General features: G+C 42.6%; 2 protein-coding genes across 4 annotated transcripts in view; both read left to right on the top strand.

The window, feature by feature from the left end:
• The first annotated feature begins 1,640 nt into the window (after positions 1 to 1,640).
• Positions 1,641 to 11,717, top strand: sytl1 (synaptotagmin-like 1). Its single transcript, XM_030788556.1, has 16 exons — positions 1,641 to 1,883; positions 4,299 to 4,444; positions 5,201 to 5,343; positions 5,467 to 5,579; positions 5,646 to 5,683; positions 5,838 to 5,895; positions 5,980 to 6,013; positions 6,391 to 6,434; positions 6,783 to 6,881; positions 7,614 to 7,780; positions 9,125 to 9,227; positions 9,846 to 10,007; positions 10,104 to 10,182; positions 10,317 to 10,416; positions 10,672 to 10,877; positions 11,162 to 11,717. The coding sequence occupies exons 2-16, from the start codon at positions 4,326 to 4,328 to the stop codon at positions 11,302 to 11,304; spliced, it is 1,608 nt and encodes a 535-aa protein (XP_030644416.1). The 5' UTR covers positions 1,641 to 1,883; positions 4,299 to 4,325; the 3' UTR covers positions 11,305 to 11,717.
• A 695-nt stretch (positions 11,718 to 12,412) lies between these two features.
• Positions 12,413 to 14,201, top strand: part of zgc:110239 (digestive cysteine proteinase 1) — a 6,823-nt gene continuing 5,034 nt past the window's right edge. The window contains exons 1-5 of one of the 3 annotated variants that reach the window (XM_030789037.1): positions 12,413 to 12,517; positions 13,129 to 13,188; positions 13,495 to 13,554; positions 13,694 to 13,786; positions 14,190 to 14,201. The exon at positions 14,190 to 14,201 is cut by the window's right edge and continues 161 nt beyond it. In XM_030789037.1, the coding sequence (XP_030644897.1) occupies positions 13,143 to 13,188; positions 13,495 to 13,554; positions 13,694 to 13,786; positions 14,190 to 14,201 (211 nt within the window). In that variant the 5' untranslated portion in view covers positions 12,413 to 12,517; positions 13,129 to 13,142. Of the gene's footprint in view, positions 12,518 to 12,988; positions 13,189 to 13,494; positions 13,555 to 13,693; positions 13,787 to 14,189 lie in introns of those variants that run through there. The other 2 variants (XM_030789036.1, XM_030789035.1) reach the window with 2 other exon arrangements.

Below are 14,201 nucleotides of genomic sequence, written 5' to 3'. Positions count from 1 at the left end.
AATAAACACACAGGCCAAACCAATGTGGGACTATTTTGTTCTAAACCTACTTTTCACAGATTTTCAACAGTTCTAAATGCATATGTCCATATACACATAATTCCTAAATTTAAATCCAGAAACCATAATCCAAGTCCAGCCATGGACTAACTGTCAGTTGAAGGCTCGCTCAAACGGTTTGCACCACTACAGGTAACATTCGCTTTCCAAAACTTAAAAGCCACCACATTTGACCATATTTGCCTGCATATTAATGATTGACGGAGGGTTCGACCATACTCTCGGTTATTTCTCTGACAGTGTTGTCACATCTCACACCTGCTTCGTCGAATTCCTGCCCTTCCAGAGGGTGTGCAGCAGGAGGAGAGTGAAGGGACTTAGAACAGTGGCCTTAGAAGGTGATGAAGACTGAAGACCATGTAAATATTTATCTGCACAGAGTGGAAAAGCGCTAATAGCCAACAGGTTCCCGTCTGTAGTCCGGCAGGCGGAGGCATGCATCTGTGGCGTAGCAGTAACGAGGCAGCAGGGAACTGAATCTGGCTCCACAAGACAAACGCTACACTCTCTAAGACAAATAATTGTCTAACAGCTAAACCGTTTTAGAACCGATAGAACCGTTTTCTCATTTCTCAGGGCATGCATTAGCAAGCCAAAACAAGACAAAGAAAGTCTTTATCAAAAGTGCACGTAATTAAAGATTTTTTACTTACTGCATTCAATACACTCAAGTGGTAGGCGTATAAATTAAGGTGGAGCAGCAGTTGTTTTTAAAATGTGAATGAAAAGAAAATGCATGTATTTCAAGATTAAACAACCACACAAACATTTTTTATTGTTATCTGTACAGACACATACTTAATGTTTTTCTCGCAGACACATTTTTTTTTACTTGTTCTTACACAACGTTGCTAAGTTTCAACGGGAGAGGGGGTTTCTGAGATCTGAAAGTTGAACCTTTCTCTCTATGGACGAAATGTTTGTCCTGATACACCGAGTAGGTCACTGTATCAGTGTGTTAAACCTGGTGGAAATCTTCTACTGAAGCTAGGAATTAAATCAACAAGCTCAGGCTCTTAAAAAATGATCAATTTGCCTGTTTTGTGTGATTGGTCTACAGAAGCATCAATCAAATTTGTCTCTAACGTGGATGTCAAAGTGACACTGACAAATAAATGGACCCCTCCATCCATCCTTCCCTCTATTCTTGTCTTGTCCCGTTTGAGAGTTCAGCTAGGACATGAGTAATCCAGACTGACAAACCCACAGTAATGCTGGAGACAGTGCTGTCAGACTCGGTGTTGAGACAACTGTATTAGTGTATTTAGTGGGTGTATTTGTGTGTGTGCTGTGTGTATGTATGTATGTGTGTGTGTGTGTGTGTGTGTGTGTGTGTCCGTCATTATACGGATGCCAGTTCCGGCCACAAGGGTAGAGTCATATCAACCCACACCTGCTAAACAAACATATGTAGGTACTGAGAGAGAGACAGTCTCTCTCTCTCTCTCTCTCTCTCTCTCTTTCTTTCTTTATTTCTCTCGCTCTCTCTCTCTAGTCCCACCCTCCATATCAATATCTCATTAACGGGCAGTTAATTAAGAGGGGTTGAAGTGCCAAAATCCACATATAACAGCGGAATAGTAACACTCGCACACCCATTCGGGTATAGATGCACGTACTTATAGACTCTTGGCAACGACTGGTGCTGCGTTGTGGTCCGGTTCGTGTTTTGCACAGCGCCGGAGGAGAATACACGCCGTCAATCGTTTAATCAGCCAGAAACGAGAGTTTATAGGAGACGAGTCTCATTGACAAGAGAGAAACTGGGATTAAATGGGGGAGAAATGATATCGGTTGAGATGACATGCTGAAACTGAAATGAGGTAAGAGACTGGTGCAGTTCCACCACGGCCACGCTTGTGCCCGTTGGGTTACTTTGGTTGTTAGTTTAACTGTGAAGTGTGTGCTCTTCGTGTATGGAGTTTGTTTCTCTGCCTACATCTGCTTAACCCCGCTGGCCAGTTGAAAAGGAATTTCTCGCAACATTTCAAGCACTTTTGAAGGAGCAAAGTAGGACGTCAGATGCTAAACAAATAAGTCTTTATTGTTTATCGTTTTCTGAAATATCTGTAATTAGTATGAGAATGCATGATGTGTCCACCAGTCTTCCAGGGAAGACTCGTTTCGCTGTGCGATGGGATTATTTGGACAGACTTTGTAAGGTTAACAACCACTTTATTCACCTCCCGTTAACGTAAATCAATCAAAATCAAGTAAAATGTCAGGCCTACAAGGCAACTTGTTTACTGTTGTTCCAAACTTTGTCCGTCGTGCGCGTGCGCATAATCTGTGGCTTGTTGGCTGGCATCGCCGTGGGCACTGCCAGTGGAACAAGTGCACCCCTGTAGAAAATCCGAAAAACTGATCTCTTCGCTGTAATTTGTGTTAAGACAACGTAACAAGCATTCCACTGACTCACGTCCTCTCCCGAAGTTGTGATAAGCATCAACCTTGCCCGTACCCTCGCATGTTTTTCTGCTTCTCATTGTCACGTGGATGTTGGTAATGACCCTATGGTACGATAATATTTGCATTTCTCTTAAAATATTTACACTTTCTTAAAAGGACCAATAAAACTGCGTTCAGTTTGTTGGGCAAATACGCACAGGCTGAAGTACCTGAGTGCAGAAATATCCGCAAAATAGCTAATGAGTGGCGTTCAGATACGTTATGAAGTTTAGTTACTTGTCTTACACCTGATTAGCTTTTTGTGAGGTGGCGGATGGTTTGACGGTGCGCTTTTGCTCTCCAGCAGCTCCACAGCATGTGTAGAAACTGATAAATATGAGATATTGCGATCATATTGTGTTTATATATATATATATATCTCAGTTTCGTGTGTGGGGGGCTTATACGTTTCATATTTTCGTGGGTTTTAAATTATTTGTTTTCTTTATTGTCGTTGTTTGGTTGTTTTTCTTTGAACATATGCAACTACAGAGCTGTTAAAGTTGCAGAGGACGTGTTGGTATTTCTAAATGCCACAGGTTTAACCATATAAAAATCTTTTATTAAAATGAACAAAAATAATGTTCTGCTAAACTGAACGGTTTTTAAAACTAGAAGCTGTTTAATAAGTCCTGGCATAAACAACCAGAGGAATTTGTAAAGCTTTTTTTTTTTGGTGCTCATACTCGTCAAAGCTCAGAGAGAGGAAGTGAGCAGCGTAACACCTCAGCCCCTTCACATCTGGACACCCGACTGACTTTAGTTTTCATCCCTTCACCTTCACTTTCTGTTCATCCCTTCATCTTCTCTTCAGCTTTTCATGAGTTTCCACCGACGGACATGCAAATCTCAGACTGCATGCATTAACAGACCACGAAAAAATACGACCGTGTACCACAAAAAAACTTTAATTACTTTAATATCGTTTTGAATCTGCTGAAACAGAGTCCCTCAAAAGCTTCTTTGTTTGTTTTGTTTTGATTTGATTGATTTATTCATCTATTTATTTATTTAAGAACCTTGCAGTTAGCATTAGGTTATGTGCAGAAAAAAGGGATCTGATTTTGTGAGTGTCTTAGGGAGGACTCTGTCTCCATACTGTCCTGAGTAGGTGAAGTGTCTTAGGGAGGACTCTGTCTCCATACTGTCCTGAGTAGGTGAAGAATATGCAGTGTCGAATACCAGGACATGAAATGACTTCCCAGAGATCTGTGAATGAGCTGGTTCTCTCTTTATCTCTGTGAATGAGCTGGTTCTCTCTTTATCTCTGTGAATGAGCTGGTTCTCTCTTTGTCTCTGTGAATGAGCTGGTTCTCTCTTTGTCTCTGTGAATGAGCTGGTTCTCTCTTTGTCTCTGTGAATGAGCTGGTTCTCTCTTTGTCTCTGTGAATGAGCTGGTTCTCTCTTTGTCTCTGTGAATGAGCTGGTTCTCTCTTTGTCTCTGTGAATGAGCTGGTTTTCTCTTTATGTCTGTGATTTATTACTTTATCTTTCCTCTGTGTAACCACATAAAAATGCAAATTTAATAAAAAAAATTGATATTCACCATTTAGGTTATTCACATTATTATTGTCAAGAGGACTGCTCTGCTTGCTCTACATTTTTACTGAAGGTTATTATAATATTTTGGACACAGAATAAACTTACCAAGAAAACAAAACAAAAAAAGATTCTTTTATTGTAAGATGTGATTGGTTTTGTTACTATACTGTATGCAGTAATTGGTCAGTGATGGATTTTTATTCCTGACTGTGTGAGAGACAGTGATTTGATACTGGTTTTTGTTTCAGTGACACTGATTGGTCAGACTGAAATATATGATGGAGGGGCAGTCCCTGCTGGATCTGGGTCATCTGACCGAGACAGAGCAAGAAGCCATTTTAAAGGTGCTGCTGAGAGACGCAGAGCTACGCAGCAAGGAGGAAAAACGACTCAGGTGTGTGTGTGTGTGTGTGTGTGTGTGTGTGACGTCTGCGGAGAGGATGGTTGCATTGGGTCAGAGAGAGAGAGAGAGAGAGAGAGAGAGAGACAGAGGGGGAGAGTATGCATGTGTGAGTGTGTGTGTGCGTGTGTGTGTGTTTGTGTATGTGTGTGTGTGCGTGGGTGCGTGTGTGTGTGCATGTACTGTATAAGTCTATTGCTGCATCTCAGGTGGATGGGTGGTTATTTGTGTGTCTGTGTGTGTATCTGTGCCTGTTTTATCTGTGCGTCTGTGTGTATGTGTGTGTCTGTTGCTGCGTTGGATGCTTATTTGTGTGTGTGTGTGTGTGAGTGTGTGTGAGAGAGAGAGAGAGAGAGAGAGAGAGAGAGAGAGTGTGTACTCTGTCACACCGTGAGTGAGCGTTGTGTTGTGTTGTGTGCGCTGTACTCTATATGTAAGATCATAACCTGTAAGAATTAGGTTCACACACATGAGGTGTGCCCTGTCTAATTGCTCTGTGCTGTGTCAAGCTGGTCATGAGGTATAAAGCACATACAGCCATGTGTAGTGTTTTATGAGTGTGTAACATGTATCCATAATGCTTTACCAATACATGTGTGTAATGGGGCTGTTCTGCAAGCCTGAAGTTTGTAAACCTCAGCGCACAGCGTGGCATGGAGTGTTAACATACGTGTCATATACGTGAAGAAACAGGCTCGTTGTCTGTGTTACGCTCAGCGTGTGTCACACGTATGTCCCTGTCATGTTCAGGAAGATCCAGCAGACTGCAGTGGACCCTAAGCACTTTCGCTCCCTGTCAGGGGCGTGGTTTAGAGAGGAACGAGCGAAACGACACCAGAAGGGCGGAGTCGACATCGTCCACGCCTCATTACGGCTGAAGGGGCGGGACAAAGGTCACATGATATTATATACATTTCATTGTTGTTTATTTAGGTTATGGTATCAAACTAAATGTTTCTAGAGTGAGTGGTCTTTTGGTATTGATGTGACTGTAGATGATTGTTTTTCATCTACAGATTTGCCTTTGGAAGGAGTGTTTCAGAGACAGGGAAAGCAAAAAAATTTGTTGCCTGAAGAAGATTGTAAAGAAGAGGAAGAGGTTGTAGTGGAGCAGGAGACAGGAGAAGAAGCAGAGGAAGAAGAAGAAGAAGAGGAAGAAGACATAGAAGAAAAGGAGGAAACAGAGTGTAAAGTGGAAGAGGAGAAGACAGGAGAAGAGCAAAGGGGAGAAAGGTGAATGTGGTCACGTGTGTGTGTGTGTGTGTGTGATATAGCTCATGTGAAATGATTTTATCTGTATTTATGAATTTCAGCAGAGAATGTTGAATATGCGTGTGTGTGTGTGTGTGTGTGTGTGCTATGACTAACTGTATTTAATCTTGCTCAGTCCTGAAGTGCAGGTGTCCCCAGTACCACGACCCAGGACCAGAAAGCCCCAGCCACAGGTAAATTCAGCAGTGTTTGTGTGCAGTGTGTTTGCGTTTTGTGTTTATTTCTGAATCATTGAACTGTTATTATTGTGTTTTCAGGAGGTCACAAAGGACAAGACTCCACAATTCATAGGTATGTTATTGTTTGTGTATATGCACATGCAACAACTCAGGTGTGTGTGTGTGTGTGCGTGTGCCACACAGGTGTGTGTGTTTAAATTAGCTTAAGTTAATCAACAGACACAACAAAAAATGGAAATTAGGTCTGTTAGTAGGTTTTGCTAGTTTAAAAAGGAATATGATCCATGAGAAAACCGGTCTTAAATGAATGGTACAGATTAACAAAACTGCAGCATCAGGGAAAAATGCTCTGTCTTTCCTCTGTCACCTTCTGTCTCTCTCTTCCCCTCTCTCTCTCTCTCTCTCTCTCTCTCTCTCTCTCTCTCTCTCACACACACACACACACTCTCTTTACCCCCGCCCCTCCCTGAAACATTGAGGATACTGCAGATATAGAGGACAACAGACTGCTCCACCCATACTCATCGTTACAGGTACGACAGATCCCAAAGATGCGCGCATGCACACACACACACACACCCACACACACACACACACACACACCACATTCTCATTAAATAGTGTTATCTTAATTGTGGCATGTTGCTGTATTATCTTAATAAAGCGTTGTTTTCTGTGTGTGTGTGGGGTGTGTTCGTGTGTGTGTGTGTCTGGATGGGTGTGTGCGGGATGTGTTCGTGTGTGTGTGTGTGTGTGTGTGTGTGTGCGGGGTTTGTTCGTGTGTGTGTGTGTGTGTGTGTGTGTGTGTGTGTGTGTGTGTGGGGTGCATTTGTGTGTGTGTGTGTGTGTGTGTGTGTGTGTGAGTGTGTGTATGTGTGCAGGTGCAGGGGGATGTATCAGACAGTGACACAGACTTCAGTAGGAATGATCTGAACCAGAATAAACTGGGATCCATCATCAGTCTGCGGTCTAATAACACGGTAAGACACACACACACACATGCGCACACAATACACACACACACTCGCACACAAACGCACACACATGTACATGGACACACATACACAGACATGTACAGACACACACACACACACCATTCTTTGTGCTAAGTACCCCTGTGGCTGTGTGTGTGTGTATGTGTCATGAAGAAACTGGGTGCAAATGCAGGCTAATCTTTAATCCAAACACTGAGTTGTTAAACAGGCAGGGTCTGGTACACAAATCACCGGCCACTGAGGAGCACAGAAGGTGTAAAGTCAGGTAACATGTTGGGCAGTTCGGTGCATCGGAAGGCCATCAGGGAGAACAGGGAACTAGGTTAACAGGAGAACAAGGCATGTGAAGGCTTCAAAAGGCACACAAGAAAACACCAAAGTATATATACACAGACACAATACGGAATCAAACTAAGGACAGGTGCAAACAATAATTAGGTAACAAGGTGATTAGTCAGTCAGGCTAGGGAAAGAGGCTATCAGGCTGATAGGAAAGAGGGAGGTAGACAAAGAGGCCTGAGAGAGTGTGTGAGTGTGTGTGCGCGCGCATGTGTGTGTGCGTGTTTGTGTGTGAGTGTGCACGCATGCTGACTCACTCAGTGATTGTGTGTGTGTGCATGCGTGTGTTTGTGCGTGTTTGTGTGCGAACACTGACTGACCCTGTGTGTGTGTGTGTGTGTGTTTGACTCTGTGTGTTTGACTCTCTGTGTATTGTAGTTCAGTGGCAGTATGATGAGTTTGTTCAGTGTTGGAGATTATGGAGGTGTGGTCGTAACTGGGCAGATCCAGTTTGCCTTGCAGTATGATACCAAGAAGGAGGAGCTTCATGTGCGAGTGGTCCGCTGCCAAGACCTTGCCCCAGCCCGCAAGAACCGCTCTGACCCGTGAGTGTCTTTGTGTGTGTGTTAGAGAGAGAGAGAGAGAGAGTGTTGGTATATTTCCTCTTGTTAGTTTTATTTGTTTTTTCTGTGTGGGTGTGAGTGTGTGTATGTGTATGCTTGTTTGCATATGTCACCATGGACTGCTGTGTTTTTGATTTATACTCTTATGTTGGTGTTAGTGTGTGTGTGTGTGTGTGTGTGTGTGTGTGTGTGTGTGTGTGTGTGTGTGTGTGTGTGTGTGTGTGTAGGCCAGCCGTCAAGGGGGGACAACTGATCATCACTCACTTGGGATGGGGGCGGGGGCCCATTGAAATAATTTAGTCCCGGGCCCAGGCATCATGCACGCCGGCCTTGTGTGTGTGTGTGTGTTTGCATATGTCACTGTGGGTTGCTGTTTTTGATTTATACTCTTGTGTTAGAGTGTGTGTGTGTGTGTGTGTGTTTGCATATGTTACTATGGCTTACTGTATTTTGATGTATATTCTTGTCTTATTGTGTGTGTGTGTGTGTGTGTGTGTATAGTGAGACAGTTACATTAGTGTACTGATGCTGTTCAGTTAGCTTTGCTGATTGGTACCTGTAGGCAGCTCTACCACTGCTGTGTGATAAACACCAGTGTCTACACTAAAAGCATGGGAAAAATCCTTGGTCCTTGCAAAGTTTGCACTGAAACAGCTGTTAAATTCTCACCAATTCTGCAGCAGTCTCTGCGTTGGCAGGTCAACTTCTCCACCTTTGCACCCTTCTTCCCCACAAACATTATATCAGTGTATTTCAGTTCTGAATAAATGCCCTGAGCACCCCGTAGCGAAACTGTCACAAAATTATCAGGCCAAACACACATCTGAATGTCTCACATGCATAGTGAGTGTTGGTCACTAAACAATAACCACAGCTGTGTATGGAGTGTCTAAACCTTGTTGTCGTTCGCGCGGTGACCCGCACAACGCCAGCTGTGTTTGCCTGCCACACCCACTTCACTTCAAAATCACCTCCACACCATTCCATCCTCGCCGTGAAGCTTGTTTACAATTAACGATGAAATTAGCATGTTAGACTCTGAAGTGCAGTTGTGTTACACACCAATATTTTAAAACTCCCCAGTGTGTATGTGTAGTTTTTTTTTTTGTCATGGTTAGAAGAGAATACATTATACAGTCATGTTTATAAGGGAACTTGGGGGCAGACCTAAAGAGAGACATAGATCCCTAAACAAGTATATTCTGGTTATGGGGTTGTGATATGATTCTGTGTAATTGTAGTGCATCTGATGGCGGTCTGTTGACATGTGCTAAAGATGTCATGTATGTAAAGCGTGTATATATTGCCTGCTTTTACCTGTCTCAGGTATGTCAAGGTTTACCTCCTCCCAGACAACACATCTCGCAGCAAGAGAAAGACCTCGGTGAAGAAGAAAACTCTGAACCCTGTCTATGACGAAACCTTGAGAGTAAGAACTCGCGTCTGTTTCTCTGTCCAATTTCTTACTGAAAATCCATTCGCCAGCGTACACCGACATTTCTTTGTTTTGTCAACCCAGATCTCAAGCCAGGTTTGTTTTAAGCTCTGGACTAACACACCTGGTTCACACCCAGTGGTCACCTGCTGCAGCAAAGGCTAGAAAAAACAAAAAAACCAAACCTATAGACTGTGGTGGTCTGGGTCTGAGGTCTGGGTTTAGAAACACTGCCTTAGTTGCTTAAATCTTATTGGTCTTTTTGTGGTATAGAATTACCACGGAGCTTTGTGTCACACTTAGTATAAGATGTGGAGTATCTTGTCGTATTGTGGGTAGTAGCTTTCTTTTTTTTTTTTTTTTTTTTTTTAATTTTTTTTGCAGTGCAAATCTATGGATGTGTCGGTATTTTCTGACAACAAATCTTTTAAACCATCCGTTTCATTCATTAAGATCTCCTGTATTTTAGCATGTCTCATCATGTCACTGCGGCTCATTTCTCTCCTCGCATTACACGTACTGTGTGTGTTTTTGTTTTTGTTTTTTTGACTAGTAAGAATGAATGATTATCCGTGAAATGTTTTTGATCATTTTTGTCTTCGTGTCTTTCAGTATAAAGTACGCAGGCCTGACTTGAAGGCACGTGTGCTCAGCGTTTCTGTCTGGCACCAGGAGAGAGTGAAGAGAAACGTCTTTCTGGGTGAGGTGGAGGTGCCGCTGAGTCGGTGGGACTGGGGACAGAGCCAGCCCACCTGGCACAACCTCCAACCCAGGGTGAGCAAATCACAAGCAAGGAAACAAACCAAATAGCCAATCACAGCATGTACCTCCTAACTTAGACTGTTTTTTTTTTTTTTTTTTACTTCTCAGGTTCAGATCAGTTCTGATGCCATCAGCAGCAGAGGGACTATTTTGATGTCCCTAAAGTTCATACCACCTGGCTCTGAAGGTGAATTTACAATGTACACACACACACACACACACATATTCACACCCACATACATAAACATACACAATAGAATAGAGTGGAAGAGTTCAATTTATAATGGTTATTTCTGTGTGTGTGTGTGTGTGTGTGTGCAGGCGACGGCCTTCCTGTGACAGGTGAACTTCATATTTGGCTACGGGAGGCAGTTGGACTCCTTCCAACCAAACGTGGAGCACCAAACACTTTCATTAAAAGGTACACGTGAACATGCAGGCATGGGTAAACGCAAGACTAAAGCGTTCTAACAAACATTCACAGCTTCCGGCTGCGCCTCTTTGGTATGTGTGAACTGGATTTACATGTTTGTTTGTATTTGGTTGTGTATGTTATCTTACACCATGTGCATGGTATGTTTCCTATGCGGAGTAGTTACTGAGAATATGCTTATATGTGTGTCATATCTCTCTCGCTCTCTCTCTCTCTCTCTCTGTCTCTCTTTTTCTTCCGTAGTGTGGTGTTACCGGATGAGGGTGGATTTAGTGGTCAGCAGACGCGTATGATTCGTGGTACAGTCAGTCCTCTCTTTAACCACACAATGGTGTATGACGGTCTCCATGCCAGTGACCTCCCTCAGGCCTGTGCAGAGGTCACTGTGTGGGCCACACACACACACTCCACATACTGTCTTGGAGGAGTCCGACTCAGCACCGGCACGGGTAACACACTCCTGCAACCTCTCTCTCTCTCTCTCTCACACGCACACAGACACAGACACACAGGTAAATATGGTGTATATACTATACTGACTTTAACTGAAGGATTGTAAGCAGGTCTGGTCAGTTTAGCTTCTTAGCTGACTCAGAGCAAGCTCACAGTAGACCTAAAACTTTAGTATTCAAAAGCTACTTACCTGTATCACAACTGTACTGAACACATAAAAATCAGTTTTGATCAAGAACAAACTTATGAGTAAGTGTCCAACTGTATGCATGTATTGTAGGTACCAGCTACGGTCAAGATGTCGACTGGATGGACTCTACCGAAGAAGAGACAAGCGTTTGGAAAACAGTCATTAAGAACCCGAACACCTGGGTGGACACGGCGCTACCAATCAGAACCAACCTGCAGGCTCGGCACGAATAGCTCCTGAATTCAGAATGCATTAGCCATATGAGCAGATAGGAAGAGAGAGAGGGAAAAAAAACCCCAACTCTCATCTAACTAAAATAAACACGACTGTCTGTGTTTTCAGCATTAGAGGCTTGGACCAGTTCACAGTGGCATGGCTCATTATGGTTCTTTTACGCTAACTGGCTTATGTTCAATTAAACTGGACCACGGAAATATCTAGAGAAAACAAAAAAAAAAAAAAACTGAGATTAGATTACATCCTCGACATTCCTAATCAAGCACTTTTAGGTCTGACTGAAATAGAGCTGTTTGTTTGACTTTTAGCTATCACTGAGGTAGAGCTGTTTGTTTTGACTAGCACCATAACAAAAGTTTTTGTTCATATTGTATATGGATGGAATGGAGAAATGAAATGGAGATGAAACTCTAGAGGTTTAATGTAAATGTAATGTTCTGTACTATAGCTATGAGTAAAATCCACTGAACAACTAAATCCTCTCTAGTGATCTTTCTATGGATATATGCTCTGTGACAGCTATCATTGCACAGTCTCACACACACACACACTCACCTACACACACATTTTTAGGTGAGCACTTTATTTTTGACTAAGGTGAATTCAAAGAGGCAGTCAGTCCTTAGAGAGGCCTACCAAGAAATAGGTCTACTCCCCCCTAACACACACACACACACAAAGTGACTGTTCTGAAGGATGATTTACAGATTAACCAGTTTGGACGGGGAACTAGACAGAGTTTACTCAGCAAAACAAAGTTCCACAGTTGCACCTCCTTGTCTACTTTACTGAAAAATAAGGAGAGAAAAAAAAAGAACCAAATGGCTGTACATTGTACTAGACAGTCCAAAGCGTAGCTCCTGCTGAACACTGGACCTTTAAACCTGTCTGAGTGAATATGTAACTCAACACAATACCTCTGTGTTCAGTAACTGCTGTACAAGGCACCCCCCCCTCCCCGGACACAGAGAACAACCTTGACAACAACAAATTGATTGACACACACACAGACAAATCAGTGTTGAATTCAGACGCGTGGCGCTAATGTAATAGAAGAGCCCTATGGCTTTGTTTTGCTAAGAGGATGAAGCCATTGGGCTCTTCTATTGGGAGGTTTACTACTTACTCTGAGTTAACTAACTTGAGTTTTCCCTAAACCCGATTTCTGAAATATCCGCCAGTGGAACAGAACATGATATAAACGTGTATGTAAGCGGTATTATTAGTATTATTATTTTTATTATTACTAAATTGTAGTGAAAACCGAGACAATTTGATTGTGAATGTTGAAAGCCGGACATTTTAGTGCCCTATGGATATTAGTCGGAACTAGGGACACCCAGACAATGCCGTACAAACCAAGACGTATGGTCACCGTAGTTAAGTACCCTGAGTGACCCGTGTCACATCTCGTTCACAAACTGTTGAGCACGTATGCTACGCGTAACGCTTTAGTACAATGTTATTCGTCCATAAAGTGGCTATTCGTTAATTCACAATAAACGCAATACGTCAAGAACACCAAACACACCGTTCCTAAAGTTCCTTATTTACGTTATCGGTTAACTTTGAGCAGTACCTCAGTCAGCTGAAAAGTGTCATCATGTGAGCAATTTACGTCATATGACTTGAGACTCACGCCCTCGCGTGTTTTGATTGGAGTATCTCGATTCAGACTTTCAAGTGTAGCACGGATGGTTGAGTTTGTCAACGCTGGGAAACGGTCGTACGTGTATTACTGGTAGTTAAAAATATCTAGCCTGGACTCTTTTACCGAAACATTTATTATGCTTATATTTGTCTAACTCTGTATTTACCAGCTGTTCGTCACACAATGTGGCTCCTGCTTACTGTAACGTTGTTTTTGGGGATTCCCTCAGGTATGTCACTGGACAAAGAACTTAGACGCTTTTTTGTTGTCATTGTCTCAGCTTTTGCAATATAAACGTGTCAGTGATTTTAACATATAGCCAAATGTACGTAATTGCTCTAAATGAACAGAGAGTCGTGTTTGTTTTGTATTTTTCATACTTGCAGAACATAGTAAACAAGGAGAATTGTTTTGTCTTGTGACGGCAATGAGCAAGGTCTGATTGGTTTAAAGCGTGCGCGTGCTCTATCATGCCGTCCTGTCTAACTGTTTAAATGTCAAGGCGAGATACAAAACGTTTTCTCTTTATCCACAGAGGCGAAGTCCATCCCACTTGTCACAGTCCCCGATTTCGGAAAGCACTATTACGTGAAAGGTGATATCTCTGTTTCGTTTAAATCTGTACATTGGTCCAGTGTGTAACAAAATTTGTGCAAAATTTGTTCGTGTGGCAAATAGATAGAGACTCCACCTTCAAACATATTAAATACTTTTCTCTGTCTTTGCTTTTGAAGGAGTGATTTCATTGCCCTATGCTGAGATCAAGGAGCCGCTTGAAGCCTGGTTTGATCTGGAGGGGAAGCAAAGCCGCATTGACTATTACGATGGCGAGTGTACACTTTTTTAAGACTTCCTCATTTTCCAGACCCAGTAGACCAAAATGGCTCTGGTCCTAGATCCTTCACACAGATCTGGACTGACCTCATAAGATCTTTGGTTTGAGGGTGATACATTCCATCCCAAACTAAGCAAGATTTGTGATGAGGTTAGCAGTAGAGAATCGAAGCCCATCCACTTTTTGGAGGTCACAATTGAGGAACCTGGGGGTTTGCAGATGGTTCCTGTTTTAATGCAAATTTAGCTGACTATGCAACACACACAGAAACTCCAGTGGAGTTACAGCTCCAGTAAAGAAAGGACTGATGTGCTCCCTGAGGTCCCTGTAATAGGAATATAAACTGTATAAACTATGTAAAAATGTGGATCTGAATGTGTTTCATAATCTTGCAGGTCAGGTCTCCA

The sequence above is a fragment of the Chanos chanos genome, chromosome 12 (assembly GCF_902362185.1).
Source record: "Chanos chanos chromosome 12, fChaCha1.1, whole genome shotgun sequence".
NCBI lineage: Eukaryota > Metazoa > Chordata > Actinopteri > Gonorynchiformes > Chanidae > Chanos > Chanos chanos.
Note: the sequence above shows the minus strand (reverse complement) of the source record. Positions and strands in the feature narration are given on the sequence as shown.